Genomic DNA, 17,405 nt, shown 5'->3' on the forward strand with positions numbered 1-17,405 from the left:
AAAACTATTGGCAGCAGCCGTGTATTGGCCGATGCACGTTAAAACACAAATATTGGCCTGATATATCGGCCAGCCAATAAAGTCGGTCTATCACTAATGTGTAGTCTTATATAATGAAGGCCCCACCAATAAGGACATTCCAACAAAAATAATGGCAGGTGTCTCGCAGTTGTGGGTTCCTCAAACCACAATTTATTTGCTAACACAAGGTCACCCTTGAACAAACTAAGGCAAACAAACCATGTCATGGACCAAACTGCGTTTCAATTAGGATGTCACAACACAAAAAAAATACAGATAACACCAAAAGTACAAAGTCAAAAACTGAGTATTCTTATAAATAATTTTTACACTAACATTAATGAATTTTCTTTAAACATTTGAGGAGGGTTGGGACAGTCATTAAATTTTTCAGTGTCAGTTTGTTTCAAAATTTCTGTCACTGTTTTGTAAGGGGTAGCCCATTTTCAATTTTTCAAAATTGAGGCACTAATCACAACTGTCGAGGCGGGCGTTACATGACAACGGACTCTGCAACATGCTCGCTGGTTGAGATGGTTTTCCGTCTGTCTGCATCCGCCATCTCCTTTATTGCTCAGATTAGATTTAGGTTTATCCAATTGCGCCCAGAGGCATTGCATTTGAGAGGTGTCTGTTGGTGGCACCCCTTTGGAAATTGGCTGTGAATGAACCTTCTCCAGACCCACTCTCAGTTACAACTGAGAAGGGTACGTATTTGTACGTGTATACTGTCACCCCCAGGTCCAGGTGAATTGCATCCCCGGGTTTCTATGGTACTGTAGAAAAACTAGCACAGTCACATTTCTAGAATTTTGGTATTGACTTAAACCGGTGTGCAATAGTGTAATTACTTTATTTATGCTTGAAATATGCTTTTAAGAATTTATTGTCAGTTTTAATTATGCTTAAATATTTCAGAATTTTCAGCACTTAACTCTTTTTTTACTTGTTCTAGCTCACCTGCTTTTACAATTTGTTAAATAGTTTAAGTTCAATAAATGTTCCTTTTCTAAATTGAGACTTGTAACATTTGTTATCATCCTGTCATTTTTATGCTGTAAATTGAGGGAACAAAAGCAGAATTGGCTCCAAATATTGGCAGCCCGTATCGGTCATCAGCTAAGGCTGATGAGAATGAATGAATGAATGAATGAATGAATGAATGAAATAAAATAAATAGGCACTAAATAAAATCCGTATCGGTGGTCCCTTAATTAAGATGTCTAGTCAATTGGAAAAGAAAATCCATATGCAGCACTGCTCAGGAATTCCAAATTGATAAATGGGAGAGTTAAGCAAAGATGATACTGACCGTAACGTCTGCGGGTCTGAAGAGGAACTGTCTGTTGAGGTTGGACTTCTCTATGGTGTCCATGTCTGTCACAATGACCTCTCCCTCCCCACCTGCCAGTCCAATCATGGCAAAGTTTTTCAACAGCTCGCAGCCAATTGCACCAGCTCCGACCTGGAATGATCAAACTTACAGTGAGTAAAGCGCTCCAAGTTGTCCTGTGTATCCCATTGACAGACACTATTTAATAACCACCTTCCATTTACACTGCATAAATAAGCGTACTGGCCCATGCCTCCACTTACAGCTTTACGTTACTCATGGCTCCTCCTACTTGGTAAACACAGTATACTATACACACAGAATTAAACTAAATTAGTTTGTTTCTACTGAAGATGCAAATGGGGCTGGACTATATAGCGGCAAACAATTGTTTGCCACATAAACAAATAGTGGAGTAAAGGCATACTGAGCAGAGACTGATGTCACCTTCCTTCTGTGTGTGTGTGTTAAAATCAGAGCTGCGCCGTTCTTTGTTTTGATAGCCAGTCCGGCCAAGTGTACATGTTAGTTTATGCGGCTGTGAAAAAATGTATGCATTGCACGTATTGGGGAACAGTCTGTAAATGTTGTGTTGAGGTAATTCCAGCACACCATTCCCCCAGTGTTTGCAGTACAGCCCCTTTAAAAAAAACAGGTCACCAACATACTGTGTATAAAGTTGTTTCATTTTTTAAGGCTAAATTCTTTATTAAACTCCACTATAAGTTTTATGTCCGCCTTTATGATAGGACAGCTTAGACATGAAAGGGAAGAGACAGGGGGAAGACGTGCAGGAAACAGTCATAGGTCGGACCCGAACCCTTGACCTTCTGCTTCAAGGAATAACCCTCAATCTGTGTGTGCCTGCTCTACCAACTGAGCTAACCGGTAAACAGACAATACGAATTCACTAATTCATTATGGCCTCTTAATGCTTTTTGGTGACAATAAGAGAAAGAATACCACCAGATTTTTCATTTAAATCTCCCTTAGCAACAGGATGCTGGAAAGTTTTCCATTGGGCAACTCACCAGGAAGTAGCGCTGTTTGGCAAGCATATCCTGCAACTTAGTGCCAAACACTGCAATCTGCCCATCGTATCGACAGTTCCTCTTGGAGAAAAAGACAAGAAAAAAAAAAAAGGTTTAACACCATCATGTGCATCCGTCCTCAATATAAGTGTGTAATGTGCTCTTAACACCTACAGGGGCACACTCTTCCTCTGTGAGCTCGACACCTTCCTCTTCAGCCAGGCACTCCAGGGCATCAAAGTACAGCCACTGCATTATGGGCATGAATTTTCCAGTGCACGCCTGAAACAATGAGCAAGTAAAAAAGATGTAAACAAGCTTTCATGAAAGATTGATTAGGTTTGAACAAGTTAGTGCTGTACAAGTCCAAACATGTCTAATCAGAGATAAACATACCACCACTCCACAATCACCCATTTCATTAACTTTTACAGCAATATACCAAAAATGACTAAAATGCATTACTTGACTGCTTTGTGGTCCAACTCAATTTGCACACAGTGTGTCACTGACCTTCATCACTTCCTGTGCAGCCAGACCTCCAATAAAGGCATTGACAGGGGCCAGGTCACCAGCAGCAACAAATGACATCTTTTTGATAAGAGGTTCGTCCAACTGCTCGACTTTAGCTGACCCCGTCTGGGCCGAGTTCACCTCTTTGGCTAATGTCAATAGCTCATCACCATCAGCCTGGAATACACACAGCTCAGCATTTTACAAGATGCCAAAGATAGCTCACTGATTTTATTAATGAAATTTAAATCTCGCCATGCTGCACGACTATTTAACCCTTGTGTTGTATTCCCATCAAAATTGAAAATCAACAATTTTGTTCATGCTTTTTATTTAACTTTCTTAGGTTTTTGTCCCTTTTGAAGCTTTTTTCAATATTTGTCACTTTTGATGTTTTCAACACTATGTAACACTAACTTATTAACTAAACCTTAATGACATGCAGCAAAGGGCCGCAGGGCAGAGTTGAACCCGCGGCTGCTGCAGCGAAGAGTAAACCTCCACATACGGGCACCCGCTCCACCAGGTGAGCCATCCAGTCACCCACTGCACTACTGATGTGTAATCCTACAGTAATTTTTTAGTTTTTGAATGTAACGATAGAGGCTAAATTAAGTTATTTCATTTTCACAACTCATCTCATTTGACATAAATGTATTAAATGCCATTATCAAAAAAAATGGTGCAGTAGCTTTGTCCATAATCAATAAATCAAAAAATTCAAGCCACTCTGGTATTTTTTTTTTCTATAACAAGTAAGATTGACCTGGTTCCAAGGTGCAGGAAGGTGGTTGTGTTTCTTCTGGAAGGCGTGGATAGCCTGGAAGCCCACGTGCAGCTGCCCTGGACGCTCAAACTTGGCAAAGTCGGTCAGTATGAACTCTGGTTCAGTCATGGAGGAAGAGATGGATTTCTGCACAGAAAGACAAACAAGATAGTGAGGTTGAACTCATAATCATCAGATTTACAGTGGGAGTAATTGATGGGAAAAAAAGAACATACTCCAAGTAATAGTCACACACTAAAAAAGGTCTATAATGGGAAGAAAAAAATATTTCTATAAATGTACTGCTATGTCACGGTGAAATAACTGTGTGGAAAATGGCAGACACTTACAAAAGAAATCTTCTTGGGCATCTTAACCTGGGAAACAATTCCTCCTCTTACGTAATCTGTAAAGCCAGATGTCTCACAGATGCTGAAGGTGTAGGGACCTGGACAAAGAATAAGGTAGGTCAATTTGTAACCAAACTAGCCAAAACTTGGCTTTTTATGAAATACAAAACAAGTCTTACCCAGAACTTTAATTTCCACTGGCTGGCAGCCATTAAGCTCCGTCATACCCTGAACCTCTGTGAAGGTGACATAATCTCCACTCTCAAAGCCATGACGCGCCTCATCCAGACATGTCACAACCCCTGGATTGTCCTGGAGAAACCAAGTGTGTACAACATTGTGTCAAAAATGTATTAAAAAAAAAAAAGAAAAGAAAAAAAAAAAGCGTTGCCTTGAACCTTGTCCTTATTCCTAATAGCAGCACAAGGTTGGAAAAGAATTCTTGGCTAGATGTTAGGACTAACCTTGGTGATCATGGAAATCATGGCACTCAGAGGCTGCTCTCCATTGGTGTCATACACTGTCATCTCCTCACCAAAGTCACAGAAAAGTTGGCTAGAATACACAACATGTGAACATCAGCATTAGATATTGACAGCCTGTTTTACACTTCTTGTGAAAAAGGCAAATGAACAAGGGTCAGAAGCTTACCCAAACAGTCCACGCGTGTCTGCCACGATTAGCTTGATTCCTTTGCTATGGCAGAACTCTCCCACGTGCAGCTGCTCTTCCAGAGTAGAGTTAGTCAGCACTACCACCTAAGTTGCAAAAAAAAAAAAAAAAAAAAAAAAAAAAAGACATTTAAGACAACGCAATTTTTCTTGTCTTTACTTTCTGACTGCTGAAATGAGTGGGGCACTAGCTTCTACCCATGTTATACCTGGAACTTTGTCAAGTAGTCGTCTGTGAGTACTTCGGTGTAGGCATTCACAGGAACGTAGCTGTTGAGTTCAGCCAGACGGTGCTGACTCACCTCTGCTCTGTTCTTCCCTAGGTCCTCCTCCCGAAGGTAAAACTGATCACACAATTATATACACATATAGAATATAAGGAAAGACTGATACAAAGACAATCAAGCAGTAAGTCCCTATTAAGGCAACGAGAAAAATAGAGGCTATGTCCACACTAAGACACATACATTGTGAAAACGACTTATGCCAAAAAGGTTTTCAAGGCTTTTTGCAAAGGTTTTACAGCCACACTTTAATACTAAAACGCACAAAGAAAAAAGCTAAATCGTATCTATCTGCTCTTTCAGTCAGCTGACAAATTGGGCCACTCAGATTTGATTTAGTAAGAATAAGACAATTTAGTCACTCCACTTGCTGTCAGCAGTTTAAACGGTTAAAGCAAGAAACCATTTGGGATCCTGAAAATCTGCCCTGGAAGAAAATGTGTACAGTGTATTGAATAAAGTATTATATAAATGACTGAATTCAAGCATGGAGCCTGAGAACTTTAAGTCCCGAGTTTAAACCTCTGCTCAGTAACCTCTTATCTACACAATGATTTATTTGGTGTTTCAGTGTGTACTGAGATTTAAAATAAGCAAATCAGAGAAAAATGAATGTACGGTTTGCTTCCTTATAATTCTGCTGAACCCCCAAACACGTCCATGAAAGAATATGTCAAGGATTATTTTTCACATCTATGTTCAGGTGAAACTACGAAAAAAATAAAAAAAACTGACTTGGTGTGAAAGAAAGAGAGGAAATCAGAGAGGAAGAGATGAGTTTTCACAATGTGGCCAGTATGAACATGGCCTGATATTCAGTGGTTGATTAAAGGCCACTTCCTAAATAAGATGGATGGCATGTCAAATAAGTGACAGAATTATGCATTGGCTATTCAATTCAGCTTGAATGAGAAGGGAAACTGGGGCAAATGCCAGTGGCTGAAATAGAAATGATGAAAACACAAGGTTAAACTCAGACTGGGTCACAGATACAGGTTATATATGCAATCATACAATTATGTAAGGGGACAAAAAAAAAAAGGTCTCTGCTGAGCCTCCAAACTGAAAACCTAAGCAGTCTATTCACACACACTTATCTGCATGGCCTTAAATAGACACAGAATTCAGGGTCACATGCTGATATACCTAAACAAATCTATCCACTGTAATAATGTCCTAAAACAGGCTTTAGCTCTAGTGTGATTATGTCCCAGGGAGACGCCACCCACAGACAGATCTGGGTCAGCCCCTGGATAGCAAGGGTGGGGGTGGATACAGAACTCTTTTTGGATGGCAACAATACTACACAACGTGTGACTCATAACAGATAGCGCCACACTGCACTTTGGAAGCAGGCTCAAAGATTATGGCACACCAGATGAATATCCAATAATACAAAATGATTGAGTGGACCCAGGTCTGTCTGACTGAGAAGAAAAAAAAGAAATAAATTACTGTACTATTGCATAATGTGTATAAACGGGCAAGCTTTCACACAAACCTGAGAGGAGAGGTCTCTCCATTCTGCAACTCCTTGGTCGTGTACAGTGACACTTCTAACTCCTCCCAGGATAATGTTTTTGGCAATCTCAACTCCAAGACCTCTCATACCAGAGATAAGGACATTGGAGTTCTGCATGCGCTTCATTGCTTCATGGCCCAACACGTAACTAAAAAAGGAGAATAAGTATCGTCAGCTCAACTATGCATTGTTTAACAACTACCTCAAAAATTGTCAGTTTCCCTTCATTGGGACATGTTTACAGAGATAAGTCTTACAGTTGTCTGGAGTATAGGCCTTCATCAATTTCAGCATCATTGCCATTCTTAGCCATGCCCTAGGAAAACACAAAGGAAGGGTTGCAATAAATTTATGTAATAAGTTTTACAAGGAGGTATATAGTGTATGTGTTAGCGCTTACGTTGGCAGGTGTGTGGGACAGATCAGTTCTGACAGAGTTAGAGGAGGAGCAGTGGGATCCCGTCTTCGTCTCTGTTCCTGACAAGCGACGCTTCTTGGACAGCGGCGAGCTGGACATCTGTGAATAAAAACACTGTTAAAGGCTGTCATGAGGCAAAACAGGCTGCCCATGTTGACATTAAATCTTTTAAGTTTATAGCAATTAATTTACAATAGTTTATTTTGTTTTACAGCTTCAACAATTAAATCAAGCAGACAGAGGCAACCCAGCCAGGCAAGTTTACCAATGGCTTCAAAAATAATATTCAAATAACTGTGGGAAAAATATATAAATCAATACTACAGTTCCATTATTATGTGTATCCAAGATAAATGCTACCCAAACCCCTTGACGTTGAGAGGATTTCTAGTCTAGGGAGCAGCTGGGCTGGCTGCAGGCCAAACACAAATCTGCTAAAAAAACGAACTAAGCCAGGGAAGAGACATGAATAGCAGCATTATCAGTTCTTTTCATGGTCAGGGACAGGACTGGCTTGTTTATGTACTTGTTTTGTTCATTATACCGGCATTTAAGGACCGCCAACATCGTTTCAACAAAAAAAGAGCTGAATCATTAAAAACTTCACTGCGGTAAAGTGAGCAACACCTCACGGGGACTGCAGGTGCGGACACAAAGACCATACAATGACGTTGGAACTACCCTGTGTACGAAGATATAAAAAGGGCGTCAGCCAAAAACAATCAAACACCAACCAAGAACATTGTGTAAAATTGAATAATTATTTCAACCCAGTCACTTCGGGAAGTGGAAAAAGGCCGCAGTCTCTCGAACACATCCCCGCCACACGGCGAACACGATCAGCCACAATTTCCGCATCCAATGCAGCTAAACTTCCCTGAGTCCTAAAAGTGAAAGTCAACCGTTGGTAAACCTTCCAACAACTACAAATGATAAGGGGGTTAAGCCACATAACAAATACCGTTACAACCGGCTAAAACGAAATGTAACCATGACATTTTACTATAAGAACGGTGGCAGTTCGTCAAAAAAGAAAATAAAGGCATCCGGAGTGATACAGCAAAGCATAAATATCAGTTAACTCCACCAAGAGGAAACAGATTAAGTAGGTTGTGTACCACTAATCAGTTAAGTGATTTGGCAAAGTGGACAAAGACGGAACATTAATAACTTAAGAGGCAAGAAAACACCAGCGTGCCAGCCTATCCATTAGCAGCTCGGCCTAGGCCTACATTTCCCCCAGTGCGGAACACAACTTTACAAGCTAGCAGCTGCGGCTATATGCAACCTACTCGCAAAAGACAGCAACGGGTTGATTTTGACAGCTAGCTACCATAGCTCATCCATTGATATAGATTAGTATTTCAACACCCAAACAAAAAACATCATCCAACTTTAACGCTCAGAGTAAGCAATGTTTGAGAATGATAGACTAGCCATTACAGTCGTGCTCCATTAATTTCTCTTTTCTTACCAATAATCCTTCTCGGTCCCTTCCCAATGCAAACCCGCTCCTCTCCCGCAGTATTTAGATGTCAGTAATAACTATGGATGTAAATTCGACGATTTGTACAAAGAAAAGAAACGCGATGAGGGATAAGGATGGTCTGCGCTATATTGTCGAGTCACTGTGTCGTTGTCCTGAGTGTCTCTTCTATGTAATTGCGTTGCTGGCTTTGCGACTGCAGACGGTAACAAAACCAAAATGGCAGATGGAGAGAAAGGGGCGGAGGAGCTGTGGCGCATGGGCTAAAATATGCAACAGGAAAGGGTGGCTGAGAGCACGCTGCTCAGCCAAGCGCTCAGCTCATTGGCTGCTAAACATGAGCCAACTTTATCCCGCCCCTGCAACCAGAAGAGGCATATTGCCATGTTACTGTACAATGAACTCATAGAATGAACTGGATGACCACCAGCAAACCCTCGTCAATATCTTCAAAAACGCGCAGAGCATATCTGACAAGTGCACGAAAGCATAGATCCAAGCACGGACTATTTAATATTTTTCCAGTAAAGACCTGCCTATCGGTGCTGAATGAAACCCAACAACAGCATCTTTGTTTCAGTGACAGGTTAGCGTGAAAATCGCCCTGTTGTGTCAACTAGACTGCATACACAAAACGTACACTTACAAAATTCATCGCCAAAGTAAATAACATCTTAGAGTTTAACTAAATTGGATATATCCTCACTACAACGCCAATTGGTGTAACGCTATTGTGGTTTGAAGGTATTATGCTTTTCCTATGTCCAGCACAACACTTGTCAAATCTGATGGTGCTAAAATGATAACAGAAACAGGTAACATTAGGTAGTCTGCCTGCTAGCTATGGTGATGCTGAGTGCCTGGGCCCTCAGTCACATCGAGGTTAGGGGTGAGCATTCTTTGCAGAGGAGGAGTATTGGGGGAGGGGGTGCCTGGCAAATGACAAAGGCCCAAGAAAAGAGTGGGCCGCATATTCTCGGGTACACATGTCGAGGGGATCCCCATTCTTATATTTTTGTTAAGAATTGAAAAAAAATACTGTTAGTAGTATTCCAATGGAGCTGAAACCTATGAATATCATTAATGTAACGTTAACAGACTTCCTAACTTGGCAAGCTAAGAGGAGACACTAGTCAATATTACGTCCACGTTACTATAGTAACATCGATTGGAGTCATATTAACGTTAACCAAAATACTTATAGCGAGATTAAATATTGCCAGTAGTTTCTAGCAAACGTTGCGTGATACAAGTTAGCTAGTGTCTAGCTACCTCTGAACATGGCATCCATCTAATGTTTGTAGCAAACTAACGTTAGCTTCCCAGCTGCCGATAATCATCGCAGACCATTAATTTGCAACATTCTCTCGTACATCAAACGTGCAAATAAGAGATAACGGTTACGTACCAGTCGCTTCTTAGCTATCGTTAGCCGAGGCGCACAGCTGAAATTGTTCAGCTAGCCGACAGCAACTAACGTTAACGACTACCAATAACGCAGATCAAACGACTGCGTAGTTGTTAGCTTGTGTGTAGCTAGCTTTTAAGCTATATAGCCATCCAACGACTTTTTCCTACTTGTCCCGATATGTTAGCTATCTAGCTAACGTTAGCCAACTAGCTGGGGCTAACACTACCAAGACGAGAGCTTAGACAAGTGTGCAGAACTTACCACATCCGATATTACTCGGGCTGATCTGTAGTATTAAAATCGGCTTGTATGTAAGCGAGAAACCTAACAAACAATGTGATAATTCAACACTGCCGCTGACTGCAAACTGAAAAGTGTGTCTGGGTGGCGGGCTCTGTGTGAGTTTTTCCGCTGGACGGCTGCCCCGGCTGTTCCAGAACCGTTTCCCCTCACTCTATTTCAGTTGAAAGCAAAGCAAAGCAGCAACATGTGCATGTTACAGGCACAACCATCATTTCCCGTCCAGGGGTATCATTAAAAAGTAAAACTAATTGATTTATCACGAGTACATGTTATTGTTCTTCTTTAAAGTTCAACCACACTATAAATAATGGAAAGTGTATTAAATTCTACATCACTACATAGTTTAATCGTATATATTAACTGTTAACAAATATCTTCAATCCCCCCCCGTGCCTTTATGGGCATAGACTAATCCGAAGTTCACGCTGGGCCAGATGGGACTTGTAGGCACTGCGTTTAACGGTCCTTTCAGCACTAGCCATAAAAGCATAATTGTAATTCTGTACATTATATATAGGCCTATATATTATATATTGCAATTGTTATCATTTCAGGTCCAACTTCTTTGAATCAATAAAACAACTCCAGATCTTGCTTCCTCTTTTTTTTCCTTCTTTTTTATTGAAAGACTTGCAAATAGAGCACAGTTTACATAGGGGCAGAAAATAGTGGATGTCTATACTTGTTTGGGAGAAAATCACATAACCTGGTGTTACATAGATCCAAAAGCAGGTGAACTTCAGAAAGACTTCTTACATGATAAAAAGGAGCATGTGTGTGAGTGTGTGAGTGTATGTGTGTGTGTGTGTGTGTGTGTGTGTGTGTGTGTGTGTGTGTGTGTGCGTGCACGCGCGCGTGTGTGTTTGTTATTGCAAAGCCTTTACTCAACATTTTGCATCTTAAGATTTTTCCCCAGCTGTCCAACATACATTTGTGGAGAAACTCACAAGACTTTGAGTGACAGTTCAAGTTTAAACACACTATATAATAGAACAAATCTCAGTCTCCAGCAGCAAATGGAAATACTTGATTAGTTCAGTTTCACAAACGTCTGTACAAGTGTGTGACTACAAGTTCATATTTGCAGCCTTACTGTAGAATGAATTACTACATGAATAAAAAGGAACACAAAATAATGAAATGGGATGAGCTGATTCAGTCATGTCAGTTTGGATATGAGGAAGTTCACAACATGGGAGTAACTCAGTTTGTTTGTATTTACAGTTTGTAGGGAACAATGCAAAATCATAACACTTCCTGTTAACTCTCACTATTATCTGAAAATTTTCATAATTTCTTACTGGTAGATTTTTAAACTTATAATTTGGGATCTGAGTGCTTGGATTCCAGTATGAGGAGGTTATATGGTGAGCAGTCATGCGCATAATCTCGATTTGAGATGCAAACAAACCTTTGAGATCTTTCTCTTTGTAGCTTACAGAGAGATCCAGTACATTGCTCCCCCTACACGCTGTGGTCATAAGAGTATTGCCATAGGGAGTTTTCTCTCGAACCAGTATGAGCACAGAGCCCAACCAAACACCATTACATGATTCATTTTCTTCTAGGGAGTAAATGGATAATACATCTAGGTCTTTAAACCTTCAAATTTATACTATAAATTTAATGTTACACGGGTTGTTGCATCATGGACACCTACTTTATAGTCCCCTGCCCATCCCAGCTCTGGGGGATTGGCTGGTACGAGCAGCATCCCTCTGTCCATCCATGTCTTCCTGCTCTCCTGCAGCCTGGGGTGAGGATTGTGTGGGTGGAGATGGTGGGGGATAGGAGGGGGGAGGGATAGTAAGGTGAGGGAGAGATGGCAGCACAGGCCTGGGAGAAGTTGGAAGAGGCGGAGGAGTGGCCGAGGTTGCAGTCGTGGAGTGTTGTGAGGAACGTGCACGGGAGGTGGCTGGCGAGGCGTGTGTGCTCCTGGCACGTGGTGGTTCAGCGGGGCAGTCACTGATTTGCTCTAACAGCGAGGGCATGTCTCCCTCAATCTTCTCCAGCACGGCAGCCATTTGCTTTTCTATCTGCTCGATCACACTGTCCATTTGCCAGTCGCTTGTAGTGCTGCTCCCACCTCCTCCATGTGATAGCCCAGTCCCGTACATCCCTACCCCTGCGCCACTCGTATACAGGGAACTGTATGGACTTCCATAGCTTCCTGCCATCCCCATCCCTACAGTCCCAACTTCTGTGCTGTATGGTGTGGCGTGACGGCCTAAACTAGCAGAGCTGCCTACTACATAACAACCCTGTCCTGTCACAGGACCTGGCCTCGCTATGCTAAACTCAGCACTGTATCTGTCTGTTGTCTTGGCATCTCTTTCCCTTCTACCCACAGGGCTAGAATCACCCCTTAATCTAACTCCAAGTCCTACATCTGCCCCAGCTCCAGGCACCATTGCTGGAGTGACTGCCACTGACCTCTCTGCCACTGCATCAGGTACTTGTGTCTGACACCAGCTTCCATCAGTCTCATCCTTTTGCTCCCTCTGCGTGGCTGGCCTCTTCTCTGGTGAGGCTGTTCCAGCAACAGAGGCTGTGTGTAGAGGGCCATGGAGCGTTGCAGCCATCTTACGTTTGTTGCTGGGATCAGGGGAGGTGGATGTGTGTTTTTTGTCAAGGTTAGTGCCTAAAGAACCGTCTGACAGGTTGGAGGGGTCAGGCGTCATTACGGGAGTTGGTTTGGATTTTGGAACAACTTTAATTTGACCCAAATTGGCAGCTATTTTCCTGGTTCCATCACCTGTTGCTTTCTTTGCACCAACCTTATCAAGCTCCTCCTGTTTGAGTATCGGGGCTGCATCTGTTTGGCTTTTCTGACTGAGAGGCTCCTGAATATCTGATGGGCCTATGCTCATCTTGACCTCATCTTGTTTTTCTCCGACCTTACTCCTCCCCTCATCCTGGTCCATACCTACCGGTGTATTTTCAACAGTAACTTCTAAAGACACACTACTTGATGTTAACCCTCCATCACTCGTCCCTTTGTCTCCCTCATCACTTGTTCCTTGTGACACCCCCCCTTTACCGTCTCCTGCCTCCTCGCTGCCCTGAGCCTCGGCTGAACTTTCAGTCAGTGTCTCTGAATTCTTCAAACGTTGCATGAAGGTGGTGACACGGATCGCTTTCTGAAAAACAGACAGAGGCAAAGAAAAAAGGAGAGAAGGATAGCCGTGTGAAGAGAATTAGATTTACAACATGTTGCTTTTTTTTAACACCCATATTGACTTGTTTTCCTAAAAGAAAAGAGCAAAACTTTGATACTACAGTTGGTTATTGCAAAGCATAAAAATTATACTTTGAAGATAAGCATTTGACAAAAAGCCTGTCATGGCATGGCATGACAGTTGTTTACTTCCAGGAGGCTATGACATACTATACCCTGGTTTAAATCAATCTCAAGACTCACTCTCTCCAAGCCACTCCTTGAAAGCTTGTTGTTGGAAAAAGGTTATCAAACAGATAAGTGTAAATATCCTTCTCCTTTACTCTTACACCCATCTGACTCCTTTCAAACTACAAACACTTAAGGAGTAAGGGAAAATGTGTGAGCTTAGCAGTTGTTTCTAAACCAGGGAATTGATTCTCTGGAAGTGAAAAGCCATTTGGACACAAACATGTCACTGAATGCAAGATGGCTCAACTGAGTAGCTTCTGTACAGCTTTAAGTATGACTTGAATGTAACACTGAGGTACAGTATGGGGCAATGAGCCAGGATTCAGGTAAGAGGAATGACAGAGGGCCTTATAGTTCAAATCACTGCAGTTCAACAGTCCACAGTGGCCTATATCCCTCATATCCTTTCCATTTCTTCTTCTCCTTATCTACACAAAACTACACAACCAATGAGCAAACCATCTTCCCTATTGCTGATCATTATCTTGTTTAATATGGTTTCATAGACTAGTGCAGATGAGGAATAAGAAAGGAGCAGAGCGGGCCACTTTGAACGTCTGGGTCTTAATCCAATGAAGAAAAGTGGGGCAGAGTGGATGAATCTCTTCTGGGACAGGACAGGAGTGACAGTGGGCAGGAACAGAGCTTATGATGAGAGTTTCACCAGCCAAGACATGGTCAATACATCCCCAGGCTGACTGAGGTTTAAGTGTTTAAGTACTTATTGGTTGATTATTATAGACACTTTTACCAATAGAAACCTCTTTTTAAATCAAGAGGATGTTCAGCCATTAGAAAGATGTTTTGTTATTGAATCATGCCAGACCAAAGGTGAGTTTCTGCCCATGCTCTGTCCTTCCACTCTCCCTCATAATGAACTACAATACCTTCAACTCCTGGGAATCACATGGGAAAAGAGAGAAGAGGGTTATAACTGTTACTTTTGCCGTTAGGTCAGCACTGCCATATTGACTTCCTCCTTTTTGGTCTTCAGAATTTATACCCCAGGAACTGCCTTATGGCCACCATATCATTTGCAAATGTAAAAGATACCTCTGCAGAGTTGCATGCTGAAAGCATGCTAAAAGCACCTCATGTGCAATCATTATTAGAAATACAGGTCATTTTCTCTGTAGGCAATTTTATTATTGGTCCTAGCACTCATCTTGTTTTTACTCTTTTTTCTCTGCTGATTATGGCTATGTTATCCCCAACGTCATGAAGTGCTATAGAAAGATAGTGAGTGAATTCATACCCGCCATTTGGCCTTGGCAAAGTTCTTCTCAAACTGGGCACACACACCATCCTTAAGGTTCTTCTCTGATGCACCATTCCCCGCAATCCTGTCACAGGTGACAGACAGCATAAAGTGAGTACAAATCCTGTGGGCGTATGCCAAAAATGTTTGTTCTCTTGTGGTTATGTGCACACACTTACCATTCGTGCCAAAGTGCATCCTGTGCGGTGATTCTCAGCATCTGGTCCACCTCCATGAGTCGACAGACAAGCTCCTTAGCTGAAAGAGAAAAAATGAAGACAAATGGTGGCATCATCTATGATAATGAAAAACCTTTCTTTTTAAAACAGAGAATGTCAATTTTGAGAAATCATGGAGGATGATTAAGTGTTTGGTTGTTAAAAGTGATAAATAAGATTGAGCTATGTGACAATGAATCTCTAGGATACTGCTGGACAAGTAGACTTTTTTTGTGACTACCAACACGTCCACTGCTTAAAAGAAACTGTGTATTTATAGCCATCATGTGGTGGAGCTATTTACCTGCAGGTGAAATGTCATCCCAGTATGGAGAATCAAACTCAAAGTCACCAGCAACAATGCGACAGAAGATGATGCGATTATGTAGATCTGTGTTCTCCTCCTCTGTCTCATCATAAAAAGGAGGGTTACCTGATAAGCTGCAAAAGGGTAACATACATAAAGAGACCGAGCGAGGGAAGGCAATTTGAAACCATGCAAAGAACTTCTGTAAAAATCCTTCAAAAACATCAAAGAAATTATTCAGCTGGAATTTGTATTGTATTGCCCTGCTTGTTGTATAGCTTTGGTGATTATTTGTGGAGACTCACAGTATGAACATAATGACACCCACAGCCCAGCAGTCCACAGGACGACCATATCGGTGACGAGCCACCACTTCAGGAGCTGAGATACAGCAAAGAGAAGAGCAGGGATAGAAAGAGAGATTTGAGTGGTCGGGTTTTCATTTATAAACCATTGCACGGCATTCATAATTCCACCCTGCACAGACAAGAGCTCATTTTTTCGCATTCCTTTTCTCATCAGGCCACCTGCTTCCTTATTTATTTGTGTAATTACTCTGCTCAGCATTATGAATAATGACCTTTTACAGGAGAGAACCAGGCCAAAGCATAGTTCTTCACTCCAACGTATCCTCACATACACCGCAGAGGGGAGCAATACACATAGATGAGAGGATATGAAAAGAGAGGAGTGGGATGATGGCGAGACTTAGGTGCTTTCAATTCTGTGTACATGACTGAGTTTCATGACTGTTTTTTTTACTATAATGGTTTATTTCTGACAGATTTGGATCTTACAGTAAAAAGCACTAGTAAGAAAAAGACATCAAAAAGGTAAAACATGCCCACAGGCCTATATTCACAAAAAGGAGGTAAAGCTAATGGAAGTGCATATGAGTGTATGAGAGACAGAGAAACATAGATAAGTAAAGTTATATATGTACGTATAGAAGCATGAATGGTGTTAAATAGACGGTATCCTACCTAGGTATTCTGGGGTTCCACAAGGCTCTGTGATGGGTCCGTTTTCAAACCGGGACAAGTAGAAGTCTCGCAGAACTACTTTGTTGTGGTTGTTTTCATTGTAGTACATCAGATTTTCCAGCTAAACAAAATGAGGAGCATGCAGTATTTAAGTATTCTCATACACATCCACACAGATTGAACCCCTCCACACCATTGAATTGGTTCATTGCTACAAATATATGGACATTGATAATAAATAATACCACTGCAACCTGTTAAAAATCTCTGCATTTTGATGATGGTGATGTTTTGAAACCATTGAGGACTGGTTGGGATAATGATGGCGGGATGTACACCAGGGTGGACGTTGTACAATTAGTAACCATTGTATTAGGAGAGCATGTGTGGGGATTTGTGCATATGTTTTTACATGTTTTCTTTTGTTTGGAATCTTTTTTTAAATATTTTATACTGAAATCTGTCTTTGTTCTGTTTTTTAATTGGGTTTACAGGATATATGAGTCAAGACCACATAGCAGTATACACAATACAGAGTGAAAGAAATTCTGGCTTCTACCAGTAGGGGGAGTCTGAAGTCCAACATCCAAATGGGTTGATAATGGGGCCTCAAGATATGAATCTGTCTGTGTGCGTGCATCACTAGAGATTGCATTAAGCCATAAAGTCCATGTTTACTCCATTGCTAATAAGGTTATACAATTTGAGTCATTAAATGAGATGGCAGTGCAATGTATTAATGTTTCTCCAAAGAGATTATGCTGACTTCTGAAAATTATTTTCTGGGATGTAAAAGTGAAGAGAGAGCCAACCAATTAAACAAACGTGTGCTATATTTCATCCTGCATTTTTAGAGGGATTCCATCAGTCATATTATTGCACTCAGACGCGCATGCCATAATGTAGGGAGAGGGAGAAAAAGAGGCCGCGTGTACCTTTAGGTTCCTGTGAACTATGTTGAGGGAGTGTAAGTACGCTACTGCCTCAAGGACCTGTCTGATGACATTGGATGCGTCTCTTTCTGTGTAATTCCCTTGGTCCAGAATCCAGTCAAATACATCTCCTCCTGTGGCACTGTATCCAGTCAAACACACACACACACACACATACACACACACACA

At 41.5% G+C, this 17,405-nt stretch overlaps 3 protein-coding genes and 1 long non-coding RNA gene across 6 annotated transcripts in view; 1 reads left to right on the plus strand and 3 right to left on the minus strand.

The window, feature by feature from the left end:
* uba1 (ubiquitin-like modifier activating enzyme 1) overlaps positions 1-10,318 on the minus strand; it is a 17,387-nt gene extending 7,069 nt beyond the window's left edge. Inside the window, exons 1-14 of one of the 2 annotated variants that reach the window (XM_032520715.1) lie at positions 10,068-10,318; positions 6,892-7,008; positions 6,749-6,807; positions 6,471-6,639; positions 4,895-5,029; positions 4,666-4,772; positions 4,479-4,569; positions 4,194-4,326; positions 4,015-4,112; positions 3,665-3,811; positions 2,899-3,075; positions 2,560-2,667; positions 2,386-2,466; positions 1,334-1,486 (exon numbers count right to left, since the gene is read on the minus strand). In XM_032520715.1, coding sequence (XP_032376606.1) covers positions 1,334-1,486; positions 2,386-2,466; positions 2,560-2,667; positions 2,899-3,075; positions 3,665-3,811; positions 4,015-4,112; positions 4,194-4,326; positions 4,479-4,569; positions 4,666-4,772; positions 4,895-5,029; positions 6,471-6,639; positions 6,749-6,807; positions 6,892-7,008 — 1,575 coding nt within the window. In that variant the 5' untranslated portion in view covers positions 10,068-10,318. Of the gene's footprint in view, positions 1-1,333; positions 1,487-2,385; positions 2,467-2,559; positions 2,668-2,898; positions 3,076-3,664; positions 3,812-4,014; positions 4,113-4,193; positions 4,327-4,478; positions 4,570-4,665; positions 4,773-4,894; positions 5,030-6,470; positions 6,640-6,748; positions 6,808-6,891; positions 7,009-8,383; positions 8,649-10,067 lie in introns of those variants that run through there. The other variant, XM_032520714.1, reaches the window with a different exon arrangement.
* The window catches only part of LOC116692455 (rho-related GTP-binding protein RhoA-C), a 732,216-nt gene that overhangs the window by 27,982 nt on the left and 686,829 nt on the right, over positions 1-17,405 (minus strand). The window lies entirely within an intron of this gene.
* The window catches only part of LOC116692466 (uncharacterized), an 18,667-nt gene continuing 1,899 nt past the window's right edge, over positions 638-17,405 (plus strand). Inside the window, exons 1-2 of the long non-coding RNA XR_004332701.1 lie at positions 638-728; positions 5,947-5,951. This is a non-coding gene — a long non-coding RNA (uncharacterized LOC116692466). The remainder of the gene's footprint in view (positions 729-5,946; positions 5,952-17,405) is intronic.
* camkvl (CaM kinase-like vesicle-associated, like) overlaps positions 10,724-17,405 on the minus strand; it is a 36,751-nt gene continuing 30,069 nt past the window's right edge. The window contains exons 5-12 of one of the 2 annotated variants that reach the window (XM_032520722.1): positions 17,220-17,358; positions 16,285-16,405; positions 15,607-15,682; positions 15,299-15,435; positions 14,956-15,034; positions 14,774-14,861; positions 14,406-14,414; positions 10,724-13,249 (exon numbers count right to left, since the gene is read on the minus strand). In XM_032520722.1, coding sequence (XP_032376613.1) covers positions 11,771-13,249; positions 14,406-14,414; positions 14,774-14,861; positions 14,956-15,034; positions 15,299-15,435; positions 15,607-15,682; positions 16,285-16,405; positions 17,220-17,358 — 2,128 coding nt within the window. In that variant the 3' untranslated portion in view covers positions 10,724-11,770. The remainder of the gene's footprint in view (positions 13,250-14,405; positions 14,415-14,773; positions 14,862-14,955; positions 15,035-15,298; positions 15,436-15,606; positions 15,683-16,284; positions 16,406-17,219; positions 17,359-17,405) is intronic. The other variant, XM_032520724.1, reaches the window with a different exon arrangement.

This window comes from Etheostoma spectabile, chromosome 7, assembly GCF_008692095.1.
Source record: "Etheostoma spectabile isolate EspeVRDwgs_2016 chromosome 7, UIUC_Espe_1.0, whole genome shotgun sequence".
NCBI classification, from domain to species: Eukaryota; Metazoa; Chordata; class Actinopteri; order Perciformes; family Percidae; genus Etheostoma; species Etheostoma spectabile.